This window comes from Osmerus mordax, chromosome 11 (assembly GCF_038355195.1).
Source record: "Osmerus mordax isolate fOsmMor3 chromosome 11, fOsmMor3.pri, whole genome shotgun sequence".
In the NCBI taxonomy this organism is placed as follows: Eukaryota; Metazoa; Chordata; class Actinopteri; order Osmeriformes; family Osmeridae; genus Osmerus; species Osmerus mordax.
Window position 1 is genome coordinate 5,794,496 of NC_090060.1, and position 24,845 is coordinate 5,819,340.

General features: G+C 48.0%; 1 protein-coding gene across 1 annotated transcript; it reads left to right on the plus strand.

The window, feature by feature from the left end:
* On the plus strand, window positions 1-23,377 carry dner (delta/notch-like EGF repeat containing). The gene is made up of 13 exons (XM_067246634.1): window positions 1-282; window positions 11,273-11,596; window positions 11,721-11,818; window positions 14,245-14,408; window positions 15,265-15,413; window positions 15,662-15,815; window positions 15,980-16,093; window positions 20,138-20,368; window positions 22,104-22,226; window positions 22,365-22,478; window positions 22,583-22,714; window positions 22,874-23,120; window positions 23,266-23,377. Exons 1-13 carry the CDS (start codon window positions 1-3, stop codon window positions 23,375-23,377), a joined length of 2,244 nt encoding a protein of 747 aa, XP_067102735.1.
* Window positions 23,378-24,845: the final 1,468 nt, after the last annotated feature.

The following is a 24,845-nucleotide window of genomic DNA, read 5'->3' on the forward strand; positions in this document are numbered from 1 at the left end:
ATGAGTCTGTGTGGTGTGCTGGCGTCCGCTCCCTGGCGCGTGCCTGCGCAGCGCCCCGTCGCTCTCCTCCTGCTGCTTCTCAGCGCCAGAGTCGGGGGCACACCTGCCCCGGCAGAGCCCACGCAGGCCACACCCCTCGCTGACCCGTGCGAGGGACGGCCCTGCCTCAACGGAGGCGCCTGCTCTGGCCAGCCGTCCGACCCTGAGACCACCGACCCCATGACGGACGCCTTGGCCTACACGTGCACCTGTCCTTCCAGCTTCACCGGGCGCAACTGTGAGGTGAGATGTGCCTCTGAAATGGCCTGCCATGGTTTCTACTGGTGGCCTGGTTGTGTACGATAGACACCGAACAGAGTACTATACTACTTTAGTGCTGCTCTGCTATGTACTGTAACTTCCTGTGCGAGTGCCCTTTGTCTTTCTAGCAATGTCAAAGGCAAGCATGTGAAGCTTGTACTCATGACCAGTGTGTTTTATGTGGCAACAGGGTAGCAACTAGCGGTGTGCAGTGCCGGCAGAAGTGACGGTACTGTAGCTACACCACCGTACAGGGCTTGTGAGAAGTCCCACAGCTCTCGTAGGAGACACAGCCTGAGACATTATACACCATGCGAGAGAAGGTTCCAATCCCAGTTTGATTCAAAGGAAAACCAGCACTAGAGGGGCTTAGGGTTCACATGGGAAACATAGGAAAAATGTGCGACGGTTGTTCTGCCCCTGTCATCTCTGCGGAGAGAGAAGATCTGACTGAGAGCATTGTTCTTTAAAAGGCTTGGAGACTGTTGACCTCTGCAGCGGTCCTCTGTTTAAAAGATCAGTACGGATGATGGCATTATTTGAAGTCCCAGTTACCTGACCATCAGCTGCACGTACGCACAGTTACCTTGATGAGGCAATAGAGAACAGAAAGGTTCCTCCCCCTGGGAGAGAGTGACCCGGCGGAAGACAAACATGTGGGGTCTTAATCCCATGGGTCATGGGGGGAGGCATGTAGAGGGATCTGGGTAGATAGGAGTGGAGCCCTTAGTGGAGCATCCAGCCAGGGACTCTCTGTCTGTCTCCTTGGATGTCCTGGATTCATCTCTCGGAATAGCAGGGAGGGCGGCTGCGGTCTGCGACTGTCGCAGCCGCCCTCGCTTCCTCCGCACAGGTCTTCCATAGACAGTTGACGAGAGGAACTCTTTGGGGGATCATTGATTTTTCCTCTACACCCGTTCTCTCTTTCTCCATGGCAACTAGAGCAGCAGTCAATAGAGATTTGGTAAATGACCTGTTTGGCAGGGCTGCATCCTTCTGTGCGTCACACCACAGAAGGATCCGGTAAGAAGAGAGAGAGGGAGCGGGAGAAAGAGAGAGAGAACCAGTGTCAAAGAGACAACAACAACTGAATTGATTTCTCATGCGCTCAACCGATCAGGTATTTTAAAGGTAACAGGAGGGTCAATCATGAAGGAGAAGGATCATCTTGGATGTGCCACTGTAATGGTGTAATAGTCATTGATTGTTCTGCTGTAACAGCATGAGATCCACGTTATAAACCTCTACCATTTATAACCTGACCTAGTTGATAAAACAACTAGGGAGATAGATCCAGCCACGTCTTACATTATTCACCAGTCGCCTGGATGCTAGTTTGTCTGCATAAATCTTGACTGCTCTTCTTGTGAGCAGGGAGACGTGATTCTGTGCTCTGTCAGTGGTTCTGCCCTGAACCTCCAGCAGCATAGTCATCTTAAAAGGCCGTTCTGTCCACTAGAACAGCAGGTACTGTTCCGTACAACAGGGCTGGGTCAACGTGCTGCTTTAGAGGAGAAGACCGGGGTTCCTACAGGATTATTTAGCCTCTCAAGGTAAGAAAGTCGTGCAAGTTTCTTTTTCACACAATACCCCCTCCCCTCTTTCTCTTCCTGTACCTTGCCTTTTCCCTCATCCTTTTCTTCCTCCGCTCCTTCAGAGGGTTCATTCCTAAATGTCAGACAGCCCCCCCCCGGCTAAGGGACCAGATGAATACTGATTATCGTGAGGGGAACAGGCTGCTCTGAGGTGACCGCGCCATGTCTCTGGGCAGCTGGAGATACAGATTCGCCTAATTAGGAAGGGCTCAAAGCACAGCGCCAGCCTTTGGTGTCGGAGCTGCTTTGATATCTGTGGCTTGTTGGGACATTTGAGAGAGATAGGAGCCACAAGGAATATGATAATACCCACAGCCTCCTCTCCTCTCACTGCGGAGGGCCTTCTCATGCCACTGTTTACAAGAGAACTGCAGCGCTGTTGAAGGCATGGAGTAGTGCAGGGAGAGCTTCCTACAGTTTGTTATCCAGAACACCCGTATGGCCACAACCTCAAACGCGTCTAAATGATCTCTCGAGATCTAGACCCGTGACAGAGAATTGATGTTTCATGTATGTTGCACGTTCCTACATTGACCTGAGGTGACCAGGCCATTGTCAGGAGCGTCCCTGGAGACTGACAGCTGAAAACAGAACAGCATTGTTCTGACTGTCGTACAGAACTCATAACTGCTTTGACGGGAAGAAAATAGAATGGCACCGAATGTTCAAGGGCATCCTCTTGGGGATCCTACTTCAGAAAACCGTCCAATCATCATCAACCTAACATGTTCCTTTTATCCACTCACCTCGCCCTCCACGGTGCAGCTTCCTTGTTCTTCCCTTATTTGCACGTCCGTTCGTCAGCGTACCTCTGAAGCAGTGTTTCTATTCTTGTCTGACCAACGAACAGCCTGTTTCGCTCAGAAGGCTTTCTCACGTCTGTTGTGATTGTCCTCGTGTTCTTTTCATGTTGTGCGGCTCACGGCGAAGTTGAGGTAGAGCATGAGAGAGCCCTAATGGAATTGGATGACATGTATCTCCACAACACACATCACCTAGTGGAGACAGAGAGGCCTGGACAAAGACTCATGTTGAACCCCTTTCATAAACTTGGTGTGAAATAAATGTATTTCACAACTCCATGATTAGGCTTCTGCTTGGCTTGGTATTAGGTATTTTACTTACCAGTTTGTCCTTTTTTTGAATGTGTACGGCACAAGCAGTCTGTATCATTCAACTCGACCGGCACAAAAGTGCAGCTAACTGCTGCCAGCAATGACTCGCCCTTCTCCATCCCATGGTAATTAGACCTTAGGCCTTCGATGATCCATTGTGTTGTTGTGACTTCACGGTAGTGAAGGTAACGTGATGATAAACGTGTTGTGGGATGCGCAGGAGAGGAGGACAGGCTGGGAGGAGGACAGGCTGGGAGCGCTAGCTCGTGTGTGTCATCTCTGTTCCTTTGCCCTTCATTCTTGCAGGGTATGGTGTCTCTTAGCAACAGTGCAGCCACGGCTCCTGTTCTCCCAGTTATGATAGGGATGACACACACACACAAACACAAACAACACACACATTGTCTGTTAGTCAGCACGAACTGGTAAACAGTATTTTGCTAATGAAGCCATGCAGGATAAAAGGCAGTTTGATCCTTGTAATGGGATATGTTCTAACCCCGTCTGCGAGTCATAAAACATGGAGTTAATCCTTCAATATCCTCAACAGAAAATAACCACAGAGCTCCGCGAACAAAGAGCAAGGCTGGGCCGACGTCAGCCCCCTCTGGGTCTTGCGGCCCGTGGTGCCAGACAGTAATCAACCCTGGGTAGATCAGAGTCTGAACAGCTGAACAGCTGGGTCCCGGTGTTGGCAAGGGAGGGGGGGCATTGATCCGGTCTGTAGCGGGAGTCTCCAGCCTCCATCACACTGTTCACGGATTAAACCTCTCCATGTTAACCTGGGATCAATAGGTGTCTATCAGGTTTTTTCTATTGCTGTGCTCATTTGTCTTGAGTGGGGGGAGATCCTTTCTACCTGCCCCACCACCTGAAGACAGCGCTCGGTCCGTGACGCGACGATCATGACCCGCACACTTCTTCATCTGCACCAACAGCTGCACACTCACGTCTGTACACGCCGGCCGTGTTCAGAGCTCGTCTCAGGAGGTTGCGGTTCACAGACTCCTTCTCGTCTTCTCATCTCACTTCATCATCAGAGGAGGAGGAGGAGCTGGAGGCACCGGGGGCCTCCATGGACATCTTCAGCCAGGAGCTTCACCTTGTCCAGGGTTGCTCCTGCTGGGAGCAGGTCACGACTGGTTGTATCGACAGGTGGGACCCAGAGAGACAATGTGTGTTTTGAAAGGGGCCAGCTCTTTCAAGAAAGTCATGACTCATTCACTGACTCGCATCACTTTGTTCCTGTTCTTTTCACCGACAATATGGACGGTGGGCATGTTTTTGTCTTTTGGATCTGCAGCAGATGCGCGTGATTGCCGAGCGCATACGTTCCTGCCCAGTCTCGGGACTACATGTTCTCAATGTTCACGCTGTTTAGGCTATAAAATAAATGATGTTCATGTGCTCCAGATTTGAAGTCACAGGGGAACAGAATGTTCAGTTTGCTTCTACGAATTCAGCTTGAAAGATACCACAGCTCTTCTGGATCCTTCCCAGCTTTGCACCCAGCAGGACAGTATATGTATGTGGGTCAGAGAGAACAGACCCCTCATGCATCACCATACAGCAAGTAGCTGGGCCTGCCCGGCTGGGGATGAGAGATGATCAGGGGAGAAGGTGTCTCTGTGGGTAGAAGGCGTTTGGGGTGGGAGCAGTAGGAGCCGATCTGATTGGGTGTCTGTTATACAATTGGATGTATTTATAAAAGAATGTGTAGCCCCTATTCAGTCCTTTGTACATCTCTGATATTCCTGTAGCCCCCTTACACACATTGGGAAGACTGGACAAGGACAGTGCTGTAGACAGTTAATAGACTCTGATGGTACACATGTTCCCTGCATCCCTCAGGCATCTCCACCTGGTTAGGTATTAATAGTCCTCCGCTGCCAGCCCCTCACCCTTGCTCCTCTGTAGACAACCACTGCTCTCACCTGTCTCTGTTTTCGCACTACCTCTCTCTCTCTCCTCCTCTTTCTCTCTCTCTTTCTCTCTCTCTCTCGCTCTCTCTCTCTCTCTCTCTCTCTCTCTCTCTCTCTCTCTCTCTCCCTCTCTCTCTCTATCTCTCTCTCTCTCTCTCTCTCTCTCTCTCTACTATTCTCTCTCTCTCTCTCTCTCTCTCTACTGCTTTCTCTCTCTCCCTCTATCTGCACTCCCCCTCCATCTCCATCTCTCTTTCTCTGATTGTGTTTTATACCGTATAATCCAACAGTAAGGGAGTTTTGTAAAAGAAAGCATGGATATACATGAGATATACATAAGTAGAGCATTTTAAAAGACTAGAGGGTAAGTTAAAAGGTGAAGTAAAAATAGGAGCGAGGCAGGCAGGATTCAGGGTTCAGGATGTGATTAGGATCCCCAGCAGCAGCTACTCTTCCTCGGGTCCACAGATAAGACCGTCAAAACAACCACCTGAAATATAAATGTAACTGACAATGTTCTTTCACACAAACATTACTGTATTATTCTTGATATACAAAAATATGTAAATTGTTCCAGCTAAATTCAAAAGCATTTACAGTTTTTCTCGATTGGTTACACACATTTTCTGAATGCATACCTCATACTCTCAGAGCTCTACACACAAATCAAAAAAACACACACAAAATGGGCAAAACCCCTCACTTCTCCTGCAAAATTAAACTTAACATTCAAAACAATGTTATTTAATCTCAAAATGGTATTTTGTTTTCAAATGACAAACACAAACCATCATATGAATAGACATTTATAAGAACCATTTGAACACTGATGTGCTCAATGTAAAACACTATGATGAATGGAAAACACTTCTTCTTCATTCATCATAGTGAGTTAGGCCTTTTTTTGTTCAGTGTTACATTTACTACAGACAGTACATACATAAGTGTGTTGTAAAATATTTGAGAATATTGTTTTTATACTCAGAACACAGAAATACACGGTAACAAATATATTTTACATATATGTACACAGTGTACATCCCAACCAACACAAAGTTGCACATACAGTACTCTACATACAAAACAACATAATCATTTACTGTATAGTGTACACAGTTACATTATTATTATTTTTCTTTGTATTTGCCGTAATTTTATGGCGTTATTTTCTAGGACCATGTTCATGATTTCAGTTTTCTGTTCAGGAGACAGAAGATGTTCCCGACCACCTTGTGTTGGTAATCTTTCAGTTCTGCCAAACAAATAGTAAAATACTGTAAATACTGTGTAGGAATACAAAGTAGGAATACATTTCCCAAATACTTGAAACATACTTTATTTGTACAGTCCTACAGAACAGTCCACAGGCAATACTGTACTACTGTACTCATTGAGTACTGTATTGATATGCAGTAGGCCTACTGCAATTTTGTAGTGAGAGTAGATTTCTTACCTATTCTCATTTCGGAAAGTCCGGATGATGGATGCTACAGTGTACCTGCTCAAATTTGGCTGTACTCTTTGCCCAACCTCCTTCATTGTTAGACCATGGTTGACTACATGGTCAACCAAAGCGGCTCGGATCTCATCAGAGATTATGGTCCTTGGCCTTCCTCATCCTCGTCCTCCCCGTCCTCCTCCTCTTACTCTCACTCCTCTGCCTCTGTTTCCAATGTTGGCATCCATTGCTCAAAAACAGAAGAGGTCACTTGTTGCCCTTTTATGCTAAAGCTCTGATTGCTAATTGTAAAACTGTGTGACAGGTGTTTGTCCTTGCGATGAGTCAGAGTGCGTATTTGAATGGCAGTGTGTTCCTTGTGAAAACAAAAGATTTTCTTCATGAAAATTGTGCCAAATGCAGAGAATTGTGTATGGTGTTTTGAAAAAAGTGTGTTGTAGAACTGCAATTTGAGTGTAAAGCAGGAATTGTGCTTGTAGTTTAGCAGAATTGGTTCATGGGGTTGGTGCATGAGTTACATGTTGTGGTCATTGTGTCTCAAGTACCAGTATTTGTGTGTAAACAATTGAGAAAAACTGTAATATAAATGACTTACAGAGTGCAATCTTAACACTTATTTATACTGTATATGTATTTATATTGCTATAGATAAAAACACTAACATAAACATTTGGTTACATGCAGGTGTAAGGCCATCAGGTGTTGCTTCACTTGTTTTTGAAAGCTTCCCTCACTGTGTGCTCCAGCAGTCTGAGCTGAGTTCACTGCAACATGGCTGAGGCACACTGTGCACTGCTTTGATTGCATTAATAGGAATGGTGTAGAGACCTCTGGCAGGGTAGATATGTATGTTAGAGCTGAATGGGAGTTGACTACACAACAATTCTAACAAAAACAAGGAGGGGCACTGTCAGGCTTTCCTTCATTTTCAACCAGGAGAGATTGACATGCATGTTGTTCACATCAAACTGCAAGATGAAGTTGTTGGTTCTGAGCCAGCTGCCGTTTTCCTACATCCTTCTTTGCAGTGCCTGCCTGTGTCATTGGGCAATGGTCTAGAAATGATTGAGCTAGGGTCTTAAGGACTTGTTTAGTAAAGTGTGGAGTTAGAAAAGCAGAGCACTGCTGTATGACAGATGAATTACAACCCATCTTTACTACAAGAGTCTGTCTGCCTTGGGGGTAGTTTATCATCTAAAACCAAGAAGCTTTGTTTCAACACATTGCTTACACAATTTTGGTCCGTAATTGTAATTGGTAACTTTTCCTCTTTGAAATGTTTAAGACTAGTTTATTTCAAGTAACCATGGCAACATTGGATAGTCCTTGACGCTACAAGACAGGTGTGTGTGCTTGAATGTGTTTGAATGATTTACATTAATCATATGTAAAGTGCAGCCTTTGATGCCACAGCACAAAGGTGAAGGGGGTAGAGTGGGGATTGGAGGCTGGCAGTGGAGCTTTGATGTAGACAACATGTAAGGCTGGAGCAGCGCTTCATCAGATTGGTCAATAGTCTCGTTGTCTTTTTCATTTTGTTTTTGCTCGACCTGTGTCCGTGTCCGTGTTTATGGCTATCTTACGCGTGTCAAAGCATGACAGTCGCCACGTCCCCAAGGTAAACGCCACAGCATCCAGATCATCCTTCCAGAGCATCAGTCGTCCATCAAACCCCAGGCCGACAGCTGTCATTCGTCTCCTCACAGCGTGAATCAGGCTGACGTGATCAAACACTATCAACACAGTGTGATGACTGGTGTCGGAGGCTTGTCTTATTATAGACGTGTCATGGCCAGTGCAGTGGTGAGAGAGCGGTGTTGACTGTGTGAAGCCCTGATGAGTGTGGGTCCTGGTCTACAGTCAGTCACAGTCGTGCGTGGTACTGTGCCGCAATATAGCACAGCCAGGTAGCCTCTGAGCATGATGTCATGCAGGACAATATAGCACAGCCAGGTAGCCTCTGAGCATGATGTCATGCTGAGGCAGAGCTTCATTAAAAGAGGACCTTGAGCGGAAGCTGTCAAAAACTCCCGGCTCCAGGATCAGTCCCTGGCCTATAGCAGGAAGGGGAGGCATGTGCTGAAGTGTTTCTTGGTAACAGACACAGGACCCCGTCCTCTCCTCCTGTCTCATCGCCACGGTTATTTGTTACCGTGTTACGCAATGCAGGGAGATGCTCTAGTTTCCCTGCTGCAGCGACCAGGCTGTTACAGGTTGCCATGCATGCTTTTTTTAGCAGACAATGTGTCAGATCAAAACCCAGGTTGCATGGAGACATTTGCATTCTTAAAGCTCTCTCTTCATGACCAGAACATTGTCTTCAATTAAATAAATCAAGGATAGCGCTTTCTTAAGGAGTTTCAAAATGGGCACATTGATTATTAGTTTCTCATCAAACTAATAATGATACACTAAAACCTCTTCCTTCTCATCTTTCCTTGTTTAAGTGTATCCAGAATTTGATCAGGAGGAAATGTTTCTGTTCAGCTGTTTGATAGTCGTTCTGTAGGCTCCACCCTCTCAGAGAGCTAGAAGATCTTCACAGGCATACACAAACTCAAACATCTCATCTCTCACTGAACATGCACATGTTCCTTGGGCCAGTGACCTCCCAGGTGCCTTTGAGATGTGCAAATACCTGCTTCTGTCTCGACCTCCTCTTGTGCCAAGGCAGCATGAGCCCTGCACGCCACTACGGACGAGCAAGAGGAGACAGCTGCTTCACTCTCATACGTCTCATGTGAACTATGAGAGAGCTGCGAAGGAAATGTTTCACAAAGTGTGTGAATGTGCTCCACGGCTCACCTGCTGTTTGTGTGTCTACCACACACACACTCTTCGGGCTTGAGCACCAAAAACAGCTAATTGTTTTCAGGTTACCTAGCTACTGTAGCTATGGCAACACAGATGTCTTGATCATTATTGAATGGAGGCAGCAGCATCCTGGGCACCCTGCTGAAGGGTCATGACTACTTCACATACTGTAAACTGATATATACAGACTGAAGTCATGTCATGTTCCTACAACACAGCCTTGAACAAAAACCGACAGAGGATTCTTCAGTGTTGCAGTGTGTATGTGTGTTTGTGTGTGTGTATCTATGTGCATGCCTTTGTGCTTGACCGTACAATATATGGTTTTAATCTCTACTCCTATGGGACTAGCTCTGCCATCTCACAACCATTTTTCTTCTTAGTTTTTACACTTTACACCCCCACAACATGTCCACGGCAATGATGACTCAAACAAACATTTACTGACTGATAAAGTGACTAAATGGGAAGGCTCACAGGATGAGTTATAACCGAGCTGTCAGCCCTGAGGTCTGGCCACCAGCAAGCTGCAGGAACACACCACAAACTTAGACCATCTTAGTACAACCCAACAGAGATCATCAGAACATCCTGCTCCTCATCCACACAGTAGTGTCTCCACACTGCATATCCTGACAGAGCAGATTCAGTTCACTGGCACTACAGACCTACTGGAACAACAAGGTTAGCTTGGATAGGTTACAAATATGGTTCTTTATGGATTTAAGTATTGTTTTTACCTTATTGCTATCAGAAACTGATCTCTATAAGCCAATGATGTTTCAAGCCTACCCACCCTTTTGCAAATGTATTTTTAAACCATATCAATTGAATGAAAAAGAAAAACGTTTTTTCTACGCTATCTACACACTGTACACATTTTTTACAAAGTTTTCGTGTTTTCGATATTCAACTTCAGGCCTGTCCCTTATTTACTCAGGGACAACATGGCATACTTGACTAAAGAATTGACTAAATTACTGCAAGTTATCAAGAGTCTGAGAAAACAAACTAGGGTGAAAGATGGCTAGTACAGTGTGTCCAGGTCAGAAGAGGTTTGTAAGGAGTGAGTCAGCCCACTTTGCAACTGTGCTTTCAGAGTCAGTGGCAGAGTCTCGTGAGAAGACTCGACGGGTTCAGTGCTAATGAGCTGTGACTCATTCCTATGGAGAGGAGAACTGCTAAGGATACTGAAGGATTCTTCTGCCTTACAAAGACGAGCTTGAGTGTGTGTCTGGCTGGAGAGTCAAAATGAGAGTTGTCTGCATTTGGTTTGTCTGATGTTTGAACAGCTGCAGGGGCTGGAAACACAACAGTTTAATATGCCGGCTCTTGGTGACAGACTCTGGTGGCAGAACCAATAGTCTTAGAGCAAGGTATCATATCATAGCTTTGTCCTATCACCTTCAACTATTTCGCTTTTTTTTTCTTCTGTTTTGCGTCTTCGACCGAATCCACTCAATTATTCACAGAAGGAAACAGCATGAAACAAGCTGTCAGGACCCATTTGTGTCATAAGTGCATGACAGCGAGGAACCAGCTCTGAGCTGTTTGTATGCAGAGGTAGCAGCTCCATAGCCTTTAACAAGGAAGCCAACTTCAGAACAGTTTGTTCTTGTTTTTCACTTTGCCATCAAACAAATGTATTGCTGTAACCTTTCCAGACACCACCTGTACGAACAAAATGTAAAACACCAACAGCATGTAAACTAGTGGTAAAGAATGGATGGTGATTAGGACAAGGGAGGGTAGGAGAGGGTTGGGAATAAGATTTGAGGTGTGACGTGATAGATGAAATCGAGAAAGGACTGTTTACAATTTGAACACACTTTCTCCCTGGAACTCTAGTCACACGTAACAATGTTGTATGCACTGTCCCCTTGGCTTTATAAGTCTAAGCTAGAATTGTGGAAGGGGGGGTAAAAAACATGTGTTGTACACAACATATAATATAGACAAAGGAGGACATGGAGCCCTTGGATGTGCAGTGTGAGGGGCTGTGGTTGAGAAGGGAGATGTTTTCATGTTGCTTCTTCTACCTCTCCCTCTACCCGCTGCTCCTCACAGTTTTTCACAGACCCCTGTGCCAGCAGCCCCTGTCTCCATGGCAACTGTAGCCGCAGTGACGAAGGGGAGGCCCACACCTGTGAGTGTGTTGAGGGCTACGAGGGGGAAAGGTGTGACCAGCCCATCCTGGACCTGCCCGTGTCTAACTGGGAGACAGCCATGCCCCCTGCCCCTGATCAGGCCACTCCTGCCACGCCTACCACCGCCACTCAACCACCTCAGCCAACCAGCATCCCTTCCACCAGCCAGGCCACACCCACCCTGCAGCCGTGGGAACCCAAGGCTGGACAGAGGCTGCTGGTGGTGCCCTGGGACAAAGACCAGGTAAAAAAACGGCCTTGCTCAGGTTTTTTCTTTTTTACCTTAATACAGTGTAAGTATGTATTGTTGTTTACCTGTGTGTGTGTGTGTGTGTGTGTGTGTGTGTGTGCGTGCGTGTGTGTTGAAGGTGACGGAGGGGATGCACTGTGTGAGCCCTGAGTTATGTGAGCTCACCTCTGGAACACTGACTGTTTCCCTGGAGGTGCCTGAGGAGACTGCTGTCAAGTAAGGGACCGTGTCTGCTCACAGGCACAACCCACACCACACGTTAGAGTCACTACTGCCCTGTCTGCTCACAGGCACAACCCACACCACACGTTAGAGTCACTACTGCCCTGTCTGCTCACAGGCACAACCCACACCACACGTTAGAGTCACTACTGCCCTGTCTGCTCACAGGCACAACCCACACCACACGTTAGAGTCACTACTGCCCTGTCTGCTCACAGGCACAACCCACACCACACGTTAGAGTCACTACTGCCCTGTCTGCTCACAGGCACAACCCACACCACACGTTAGAGTCACTACTGCCCTGTCTGCTCACAGGCACAACCCACACCACACGTTAGAGTCACTACTGCCCTGTCTGCTCACAGGCACAACCCACACCACACGTTAGAGTCACTACTGCCCTGTCTGCTCACAGGCACAACCCACACCACACGTTAGAGTCACTACTGCCCTGTCTGCTCACAGGCACAACCCACACCACACGTTAGAGTCACTACTGCCCTGTCTGCTCACAGGCACAACCCACACCACACGTTAGAGTCACTACTGCCCTGTCTGCTCACAGGCACAACCCACACCACACGTTAGAGTCACTACTGCCCTGTCTGCTCACAGGCACAACCCACACCACACGTTAGAGTCACTACTGCCCTGTCTGCTCACAGGCACAACCCACACCACACGTTAGAGTCACTACTGCCCTGTCTGCTCACAGGCACAACCCACACCACACGTTAGAGTCACTACTGCCCTGTCTGCTCACAGGCACAACCCACACCACACGTTAGAGTCACTACTGCCCTGTCTGCTCACAGGCACAACCCACACCACACGTTAGAGTCACTACTGCCCTGTCTGCTCACAGGCACAACCCACACCACACGTTAGAGTCACTACTGCCCTGTCTGCTCACAGGCACAACCCACACCACACGTTAGAGTCACTACTGCCCTGTCTGCTCACAGGCACAACCCACACCACACGTTAGAGTCACTACTGCCCTGTCTGCTCACAGGCACAACCCACACCACACGTTAGAGTCACTACTGCCCTGTCTGCTCACAGGCACAACCCACACCACACGTTAGAGTCACTACTGCCCTGTCTGCTCACAGGCACAACCCACACCACACGTTAGAGTCACTACTGCCCTGTCTGCTCACAGGCACAACCCACACCACACGTTAGAGTCACTACTGCCCTGTCTGCTCACAGGCACAACCCACACCACACGTTAGAGTCACTACTGCCCTGTCTGCTCACAGGCACAACCCACACCACACGTTAGAGTCACTACTGCCCTGTCTGCTCACAGGCACAACCCACACCACACGTTAGAGTCACTACTGCCCTGTCTGCTCACAGGCACAACCCACACCACACGTTAGAGTCACTACTGCCCTGTCTGCTCACAGGCACAACCCACACCACACGTTAGAGTCACTACTGCCCTGTCTGCTCACAGGCACAACCCACACCACACGTTAGAGTCACTACTGCCCTGTCTGCTCACAGGCACAACCCACACCACACGTTAGAGTCACTACTGCCCTGTCTGCTCACAGGCACAACCCACACCACACGTTAGAGTCACTACTGCCCTGTCTGAGTCAGGGAGATCTTCAGCACGTTTTCTGGCTGTTTTTAGTTGTTCGTCCTGTGTGACACTAAAGCTGTTGCTGTTTGTGATCTGCTTATCGATTCCTAAAGCTTGTGTGCAAACTTTGCATTCATTCACACTATCTCTCTCTCTTTCGCACAGACAAGCACACACAAACACACATCCAGCACAGAACTGTCAATTGAAACACAAGCTAAAGACGCACATTGTCAAGGTATTCAGAGGCTGAAAAGGAGATCGTGAACTTGTGTGTCCGTGTGTTTGCGAGTGTGCCGTGATGGAGAGAGAGAAAAGACAAGAGTATCTCTGTGCATCTGCTTGCTTGCTGCATTTTTTCCCCGCAACAGTATTTGTTTCACACTCAGGTGAGTAATGGCCCTTGACCGCACGATCCATAGCTCATCTCCCTGGCCTTCAGAAACTGCTGCCTCACCGTGGCGGTGTCACCATGGGGATCAACCTTCCTCCACCCCAGACTCACACGCCCCTCTCATTACTCAGAGTCCCCGGGGGCCGTGCAAGCTGTAGGGCTGCACTAGCATCACTCTGTACCACATTGGTTTTGCCTTTGTGGTTGACTGCTCTTTGTCTTTTTATCAGGGTTTTTCATTCACACACACACAAACGCACAACCGTGTCTATCTATCTGTCTCTATCCCTTCCTCTCCCTCTCTCTCTCTCTCTCTCTCTCTCTCTCTCTCTCTCTCTCTCTCTCTCTCTCTCTCTCCCTCTGTGTCTCTCACACACTGTCTATCTCTCCCACTCTTCGTTTCTCCCTTTCTCTGTCTCTCTCCAGGGTGTTGGTGAACGTGAGTGGGGCTCCCGTGCTGTGGCGTGTGGGTGAGGAAGGGTTCCAGCGTTCCTCTGTGCTGGAGGGCACCATCATGTGGTTCCAGCAGGCCGCAGATGGACTAGTGGTTCCAGACCAGTCCCTGCCTCTAGGACACAACTACTTCCTCAGTAAGATCCCTCCTACTGACCAATGGCATCTCTGTGAGGAAGCTATCGTCCCCGACAAATAGGGGACATCCTTAGGACATAAAGAGACACTCTGTACGGTCTTGCCATGATATAAATATTGTAACCTCTATGAACATGTTCATATATACACACTTCAGGACCACAAGAGCATGTCCAGAATAGACCTGATGGTCACAATCCGAATGTTTCTGTAAGAGCCTAATATTACCACCTTACACGCTGTTCCAACTCAGCCTCTGACAGGATTATAACAGGATATTGAACTGTCCTTAATCCAGCAGTTAACTGGTGTCCTGTTCCTTGGTGGTGATGAGCCTCCACCCTCCTGCGCACGTCTGACTACATGTGACGTTGGACCTTGAACTGTCTTTCCTTTGACTTTGATATATCTCTGAGTGTACGAGCGGGGGAGTGACAACATGGAGTGGGGGGGTGATCCACTATGTCACTGGCTCATCTTTGTGTTTGTGGTTTACTGGTTCTGAGTGGGGTCCAGAATATTGCTATTAATCCTCCATTTGAGGGAGGTTTTGAAAACGCAGCTGCCTCTTGTGACTTGGGTCATATGAAGAACGGGAACAACATCAAATCTATTTCTGCCTGTCTCTTGTCTACTCTGTCTATCTAGCACAGTCGGCCACTGGGGAATCTTCTCACTGCAGTGACATCTAGGTGGATCATTTAGGGGTCATAAACATGTTTGATGCTCTATAAGAATAACAACCCTCTATAAAACCACTTCTCACTCACTTGTCTGTCTGTCTGTCACATCTTTGACCGGGCGTTGCTTTTTTCCCTGCTAAACCTTTACATTAGTTCTCTTCTTTCGTTGTAGGCATGCTGCGTCTGGGCTCCGACAGCAGTGAGGAGGTGACCTTGAGACTGAACTTGACCGTCAAAGCCAGCAGCTGTGTGGAGCCTGGAAGCAGGTTCAGTGACCCACAATGCTCTGGGAAGGGAAAATGCATCACCCAGCCTCCAGTGGTAAGGTCAGGGGTTAGAAGTGTCTCCCCTCCACTTGTAAAGAAGGATCTTCATATCAGAAACGCACATGATTCAAGGCTGCTTTCAGGCTTGTGGCCCAATGTAGCTGAACATAGCTATGTCGCAAACCTAATGCCAATCAACACCTCATTAGCAGGCTACAGAAAATGACACAATCAATGAGCTATTTGTGTAAGAATGATGGGATATCCTTGTTAGCAGAGCTCTCCGTCTCTCTACTCCCATAGAACACCTTCTTCTGTGAGTGTGAGGACAGCTATTCTGGCATCTTCTGTGAGGAGTTTGATGCCTGTCACCTGAGGCCCTGCCGCAACAACGCCACCTGCACCGATCAGAGGCAGGGCGACGAGGGACGGAACTACACTTGTACCTGCCCCCCAGGCAAGGGTTTCTGTGTGTGCGTGTGTGTGTATGTGTTTGTGTGTGTGTGGGGGACTGTAAGCATGAGTGTATGTGTGTGCCCGTGTGTGTGTTTGTGTGTAGTACAGCTGACTACAAAGGAGAAGCTGCATTGTAGTGATGTCACGTTGCTCTGTGCGTCCCAGGGTTCGAGGGGGAGCGCTGCCAGACGCTGGTGGACCACTGCCTGTCTGAGCCCTGCAGAAACGGAGCTACCTGCTCCAGCAGCCTAGCAGGGCCCAGGTGCTACTGCCCTGAAGGTAGGTACCCTACTGCTCCATGACAGGGATCTTATTTAGGTGTTCCTCTGATAATTCAAACAAAAAACATGACTTCATGCCTGACGCGTGTTGAGTGCCAGGAGCTTTTATGATCAATTAAAACCCTTAAACATGAGCATAATGGGGTTGAATATGTGCCTTACATACAGAACAGTTGTTGTGGCTCTTCCTTAAATACCTGTTCCTTAAATAGATGTTCCCATTTCAACAGCCCAACTTAGGGCAGAGCCACACATCTGATACAAACAGAACAAAGAAACTTGTGATTCTGAATGTGGAGTTGTTTATGTGACAGAGTTGCGTTTTTTCGCCCTAGGCTGTATCATAATTATGTGAGTTAATGAGTTTTATTTTTGGAAACCCTACCTCGTCACATAAAATTATGTTTTTTGTTTTAATCAGAAAGCTAGACTATGACACAGTCGTTAACTTCTAGTTCTAAGTAGGGAGCTAGTTAACTATGATATATTTCTATCGACATGGTTGAATGTAACTTGGTGAACGACATAGCTTTATGGATGGAAATGTATCATCATGCACTGCACCATACACTACATATATACTACACTACATATGTACTACACTACATATGTACTACACTACATATGTACTACACTACATATGTACTACACTACATATGTACTACACTACATATGTACTACACTACATATTCTGATGCAGGGTGGCTGACTGAGACAGTATTCCATCCTGTAGTAATGCCAATGAATGGTTTGTGTTACAAGACAGAGTTTTAACAATAATCATATCTACATTCTAACATCATAAAAGGTCAATTTTGCACATACCACAAAAGTAATGTACTGAGGTGTGTATGATGCCATTAGATAAAGAAAATAAAGTAAATAAATTAAACTAAAGTGATCTTCCAACTTCCAGAATATTGATTTGCTAATTCCTACTAATGTCTAATGATGTTTTGTGTATTGTGATATATAACAGTTGACGAACCATTTGAAAATGACAAATTAAAACTGTAATAGCTCGAATAAATTCTATAAAACAATGTTCCCAATTCTCGTCTAAACTTCTACGCTTTCCTCTAGCTCGAGTTTGATTGACAGTGGTTTCACAACATAAGCCCAGAAGGAAAGGTTGCCTTGCTAAAGGCGATTGGCTGGAACAGCATTGCTGGAACATAATTGGCTTGAAAGTAGCGGGTTGTCTGTGTTGCTAAACATCTCTCAGAGGGCCTCATTAGTTTACAAGTTCATGGGGGACAAAACCTATTGATTTTACAGATTATTTGTCTCCCTTTTATACCTTTAAGGATGTATATATTGTCTTTAAATAATTCTTTATTATAAATTATGAACCAAAGCGAACTCTGGAGAAAATGTATAAACCACTGTTCCCCAAAATACACAAGTGAGAGATCAGAGATATTTGCTCAGCACAAGCCACTTGCATTTAATTTCCCAGCAGTCTGCTCTCTCCGGGTCATGGTGTCATCTATGTGTTTATCTGTGTCACTCTTGTGCTTCATTTGAACTTTGGTCTGCAGCTCTAATGAGTTCTAAGGTACTTAACACTGGCTTTGGCCTCTCAAGGGAAATATGTTCCCACAAAGTGCATGTGCCAAAGCAAAACTTCTGAGTAAGGGCATGCACACGCACACACACAAACACCCTCACACTTCGACCACAACAAACCCTGAGTTTTTTTCACTGCACGCACATAAATAAAACAACTGAGGATGACTGATGAACCGGCTCGAGAAATATTCCTGTTCAGGTACTCCTAATGAGGACAGCTAACAAAGCAAAACTGATTGAATTATTAATCAGTAGCTTTTGGACCAACTCCACTAATAAAAAAGAATAATTCTGCAGCTGTTTTTCCAGCAGAAAAAGAGCAACGATTCAACAATAGGAGTGAAGAGCACTTCACCACTTTTTAATTAGTGCAGTGAAGATTTCAAAATATGTAATGCTCTTGTTGGGTAACCATGTATTTGAAGCTTTTCTGTGGGTTTCACAACAGTCCCCCTCTCCCAGTTCAAGCTGGGGGGTGGTCTGAACTGTGTGCTCGAGCCGTGTGACGGACAGACACCCAACTCGACTTAGCTCTCCACAGGGGGAAGAAGAAGAGGGTGCTAGCTTGGAGGGTTTCACAGCTGAGGCTTGAGGAGGACTTGGATCAGTCTGGCCACTCCTACCTACTCCACGGACAGCCCAGAGTGGAGAAGTTGTCGAGCAGTCAAATCTGTGAAGTGTGAAGAGTAATCGAGGAGGGATAAAGACTGTGCTTCTGGTGTTCACTCTCTTGCTACTGCAAGAGCGTGTATACCGTCTCTCTGTTGTCTGAAAGGGACACTTTTCTTTTTTTATTCCTCTCTCTCTGGAGGGTTCTGGACTATTTTAAGAATGCCCCCCTCCCCCCCCCCCCCCCCCCCCACACACACACACATTTTCTCACCTGTTTACAGCATCGCTACTGTTTTCCCGCACACACACATAAATCATTCAAAGTATGAAATGTCTTTTGGCGGAGGCGGAACTCATTATCACGAAGCATTCTACGCAAACTGATGAATGACAACAGATGACAACAGTAGCAGAAACAATCAAAACAGCATTAGGCCTCGATCACTGACTGCCAGCCGAGTGAGTTGAATCCAGTGTCAGTACCGCTGGTGGGCCTGTGTGTCGACACAGCCGCTCCTGCAGTGCTCCCCTCCATCCTCCAGGCCTCTCTCAGCAGTGTGCCTGCCTCCTCCCAGGAACAGCGGGGTGGGAGGACGTCTATATTTAGAGTCTTAACCCTCTCTCTCCTGGTACTTTTCCGCAATGTACAAGCTCTCAACTCAGACTCATGGTGGAGGTCATCCGGGGCTTTGCTTAGGTGTGTGGTCACATTGGTGTGTGTGTGTGTATGCGTGTGTATATATGTGAGTGTTCAGGTCTGTGTGTGATGATGTTGGAGTGTTTCACCCTCTGAGGGGTTGTCCAGCTTCCCCAGACTTCTGTGTCAGGGTGCATTATGGTCCGGTCCTGGGTGCTGTCACTGTGATCAGGGACAGAGCTCTGACGACGGCTGTTGCTCACTCCCCCCTGTCTCCCTGACGACCACACCTCAGGCCACAGACGGCGTGAAAATAGCCCGCCACACCAGACAGGTTTCTGGGAGACAGACAGACAGACAGGGAGGGGAATGCAGCTTGGCTTCCTCCTCTTATCTCAGAATCATCTTTCCTCTGAAGCCATGTTGGTGTTGTGCTTCTCTTGCCCTTCTGTTTCAGTCTAAACCTTTTTGACTGTCTGCTACTCTTGTCAGACTGAGGTTGTACATCTTACCCCTGTGACGAGGTGTGCTACCCCTCCCCCATCCTCCTCCATCTTTACCCAGATACCCCATCCCATGCTACTCTATAATTCATGGCCGATGGTACAGAGCCTGGCTGGGCTGTGCGTGAGTACTGTACATGCAGCGTAGAGTGCTGATTTCATCGGTATGTATTTCATTACACTAATGAAGTGAGCCTTTTACAGGCGGATTCATCGATCTGGAGGGAGGGACCCTATTTTACCCATAGCACACAGTCCCAGACATTTATATCCATTGGGAGGAAGGAATAATCTGCTGGAGTCAGTGGAAAACAAACCTGTCTCTCTCTGTTTGTGTCACACACTCTAATTATTTCTTTCTGTCTTTCTTTCTCTGTCTCTGTCTCTCTCTGTCTCTCTCTCTCTCTCTCTCTCTCTCTCTCTCTCTCTCTCTCTCTCTCTCTCTGTCTCTCTCTGTCTCTCTCTGTCTTTCCCTCCCTCCCTCTCTCTCTCTCTCTCTCTCTCTCTCTCTCTCTCTCTCTCTCTCTCTCTCTCTCTCTCTCTCTCTCTCTCTCTCTCTCTCTCTGTCTCTCTCTGTCTCTCTCTCTCTCTCTTTCTCTCTCTCTCTGTCTCTCTCTCTCTCCCTCTCTCTCTGTCTCTCTCTCTCTCTCTCTCTCTCTCTCTCTCTCTCTCTCTGTCTCTCTGTCTCTCTGTCTCTCTGTCTCTCTGTCTCTCTCAGGGTATCAGGGCAGCATGTGTGAGCAGCGTGTGGACCCCTGTGCCTCCGGCCCCTGCCACAACAACGGGACCTGCTACCCTCAGGGTCCCGGCCTGGGCTTCGGCTGTAGCTGTGCTGCTGGCTTCACGGGCCCCACCTGCGCTCAGCTGGTGGACTTCTGTGCCCTCAACCCCTGCGCCCACGGGGTCTGTCGCAGCGTGGGCACCAGCTACAGGTGCCTGTGTGTCCCAGGTGAGGAACCCAGGCACGGCTGGGCATTCTGTCTCAAGCAGGCACATCTCTCTGAAACTGGTAAAAGATTGTGTCAAACCATCGATGGCTATCGAGATCATGTTGGGTGAATTGGTCCAAATCTATTGTGTGGGATGATGACAGATCATCATCCATCTCTTAAAGAGGCCTCTGTGGTTAGGACGATGACTCCTTCAGAGGGCCGTAAATACAAAGGGACACATTGGCCTCTCTCCCTGTTGGTCTTAACCATCTGGGTGGCTCTCTGTCTCTGCTGAACATGGCAGCTGATGTCTTTCTGTTGAAGACTCTGGGCCTGCACATACAGGCTCCTATGATCTGCTGCCTCTCTTCCGAAATACGTCAGCTCCTTAACATCAGGGCTCTGCCTCCTCTTTATTCACCACCTGTCTCAGATTGCTTTGGGTCTTTTATCCTTCTCTTCATCTACTCCTCACCTCTCCCCCCGCCCACCCTCCCAGCCCCATCGTCTGGTTGCCATGGTGAAACCGTTGCTCAGTGCCGCCGAGCCTGTGCTTGCAGCCTTGACTGCGCAAGTTGTCATGAGGTTGCTGTCCAATGAAAAGGCTTTGCTCGGACCGCCACTGTTCGGGGACTGGCATGAGGGGTGATTTGCAATTACGATCCTGGAGAAAAAGCATGCATAATCAGAGTTACACGCGCTCTCTCTCTCTCTCTCTCTCTCTCTCTCTCTCTCTCTCTCTCTCTCTCTCTCTCTCACACACACTCACACACAATTTTGTTTAGGGATTTAATTGACCTTTCCTCCCTTTTCATCAGCCTGCCAGATGGTGCATGTGGCAGTGTTGTGTGATGGAGAAGATGAGTTATGAGGCTGACGTGTGTCTGAGCACACACACACACACACACACACACACAGCCTCGTGTGTCTGCCTCCAGTTCGGAGAGGAGACAGGATGCTCAGGAACACAGACAGACTCACGGAAACACTCTTTTTCACTCACGGAAAATGAACAATGAAACACACGTAGATGCATGCACACCGCACATGCACGGACGCACACAGCACATGCACGGACGCACACAGCACATGCACGGACGCACACCGCACATGCATGGACGCACACAGCACATGCACGGACGCACACCGCACATGCACGGACGCACACCACACATGCACGGACGCACACAGCACATGCACGGACGCACACACAGCACATGCACGGACGCACACACCGCACATGCACGGACGCACACACCGCACATGCACGGACGCACACAGCACATGCACGGACGCACACAGCACATGCACGGACGCACACACAAGCACTTGGCATTGCAGTGTTTGTGATGACAGAACATCAAGTTCTTACAGCAACCCAGAGATTCTGTCAATCTGTGTGCTCTGACCTTGTAGCTGCACTGATTTCTTTTGGGGACAAAGATGGGGATGCCACGGTTGTCTCAATCCCAGTGTGACGCTGCCCTCTAGTGGCATACAGGGGGAACAGCCTTGTGCATTCCATTCTCTTTCAGTAACATTCCATGCCCAAGAGGCATTGTGCTAGATTGTTTGAGTAAACCAAAGTGTTGCATGAACATGTAACAAAAAAGCTATGTACTAAGGCTGCAATAACCCAGTTGTGGGGTTATGTTATGCAAATATGGAATATGTATTGTTTTCATCCGTGACATGATCGGATATTTGATCAACGAAAGCTCTGTAAACGTGGTAAACCTCTCTGTCTGGCAGGCTACCATGGCTTGTATTGTGAAGAGGAGTACAACGAGTGCCTCTCAGCCCCCTGCCAGAACTACGCCACCTGCAGGGACCTCATCAACGCGTACGAGTGTGTCTGCACGCCTCAGTACGAAGGTGTGTGCCCGTCTGGGTCTCCTTGTACGAAGAGGATGTGCGCGCTAGCTTAGCGTACACCGCACAGAGCGTGTGCACTCCAGTGGGAGGTGATGGGGATGCCATGTGTGTCGTCTCATGCGTTCCTCCTCTCTGCAGGGAAGCACTGTGAGGTGTACAGAGATCCCTGTCAGAGGGTGCACTGCCAGAACGGCGGCCACTGCAAGAGTGCGGGGCTGAACACCGCCTGTGTCTGTCCACCTGGATACCTGGGTGAGGACTGGACTTGAATGTGTGTGTGTGCGTGTGCGTGTGGTAGCCTTGCTGATGCGGAGCCACAGAGCAGCGGCAGGTTCTGACTCTCTGTGCCGTCTCAGGGGATAGCTGCGAGGTGGACGTCAACGAGTGCGAGAGCAACCCCTGCCACCACGGAGGCACCTGCATCGACCAATCCAACGGCTTCACCTGTCACTGTCCCCCGGGCTGGGTGGGGCCGAGCTGCGAGATACGTGAGTCGTCCGCACCGCTTCTCCTCGTCCACCCGCCGACGCCCATCCACTCGTCTCGTTCCGTCCCTAAATGCGTGTGCGTGCCTGTTTTGTGTGTGTTTTGTGTGTGTTTTGTGTGTGTTTTGTGTGTTTTGTGTGTGTGTGTGTTGCCCCCCCCAGACCTGCAGTGGAAGCCCACACACCCCGAGGACTCCCTGACCAACATGCCGCGCCACTCCCTCTACATCATCATCGGGGCGCTGTGCGTGGCGTTCGTCCTCATGCTCATCATCCTGATCGTGGGGATTTGCCGCATCAGCCGCATCGAATACCAGGGCTCATCCCGCCACGCCTACCAGGAGTTCTACAACTGCCGCAGCATCGACAGCGAGTTCAGCAACGCCATCGCCTCCATCCGACACGCCAGGTATCTGGGCAACACGGGTGCATGGGGTGCCTCTCTAAACTGTTCGGCTCATCTGTAAAAACATGAGTTGCATGCACAAGTTGCGTGCTTACCTCTCTTGTTTAGGACAGATGTTGTTTTGTTCCCCCTGTGTTTCTCCCGTCAGATTTGGGAAGAAGTCCAGGCCGGCCATGTACGACGCCACCCCCATCACGTACGAGGACTACAGTCCGGACGACAAACCGCTCGTCACTCTAATCAAAACCAAAGACTTGTAAAAATAAACACCACAGACGCCACGTGTAACAACCACACGTCACCTCACGACCACACGGGGCCATCTGTCGACTTGAGACCGCGAATGCTATCATGTTCACACGCTACCACACATTCCATTGCAACAACACATTCCATTGGGACTACAAATCCCATCATGGCCTCAAACACCTTCACGAGGGCACATGACCCACGTCACATCATGACATCTCACTCTGCATAAGCACACATACAAGTCAGTGTTTCTACCAACAACAAAATAACTAAATGTAACTACACATAAACAAACGTAGAAGCAAGAAAATAGCTAGAGAATATGTAGTTCTAAAATAATTCTGCAGTTTGTCTATTTTCCATTTGAAATCCGTGAGGCTACTGTAGCATAACAGCTTACTTTACATTTTATTATTCTGTGAAGATGTGAAACAAAACAGTGTTTGTGCCGGCCAGCTGTCCAGTATAGCTACCTGTCCTTCTACCAACTACTGGAGAGACCTCCAGCCCTGGGACTCAGGGGCCAGTAGAGAGCAACCTGTCCCTCCACCTAGACACTCACAGCTCACACTGCTGATAGCGTCCTAACTGATGTGGTAGATAGTAGGAGCACACATGTGTATCTGCTGTAGGTTGCCTTACTTGGTGCATGGGTAGATTTGATGGTTTCTGCATTATTTTGAAACCCTCCGTATTGTTGTTGATTTCGTGAATACAGTAGCTTTTCCAGGGTTTGTGCCAAACTCTTCTTCTTCAGGCAACACGTGGTGGTAGATGGAATGTCTAGATCCACTATGTAGTGGGAGCCGTTGGAACAGTGCTTTGAAAAATATATATTTGTTGTCATATTTTTGTTATTGACATGCAGGTTCTGTGTAAATAAAGGCAGGAGTGCTCATATTCACAGTGTTGTGTAACGTACCTGAGGACGGCGTTCCTCCGGGAGTGGTGAGGGGAGCTGGGATGATCATGTTTGGGGGTGGCAGAGGGTCAGGGGTCATGGTCGGGGTGTGCCAGGTGGTATGCTCCAGTGTCAGTGTGCTTGTGTGTCCCAGGTACCCAGGTGCAGGGGTCTCTTTCTCTGTGCTGTCATGTTGTCCCTCTCAGGACCAGACCCTGGGTGAAGAGCCAGCTCGGACTGATCCTGCCTACAGGCTTATCCTCCTTTTTCTTTTCTTTTTTACGAAAAGAACCATGAATATTATCTATGTTGAATGATGTAACAATAAAAATGTAGGTGAACATTAGCATTCGGTCTTCTTCAATTATTATATGTCATTTTAGTGGTGCTCTTAAATAATGATTCAAGATGTACCAACATTTGTACACAGATGGAAAGAAACGGATGCAACCCAGACCAACTAATAGAATTATAGTGATTAACACTTCAGCATGATGTAGGAGCTGCTTCCCACACCAGAATGGTTCATGCCCACAGACAACAACCAATCTCAGGGTGAATGCCCATATAAGGTG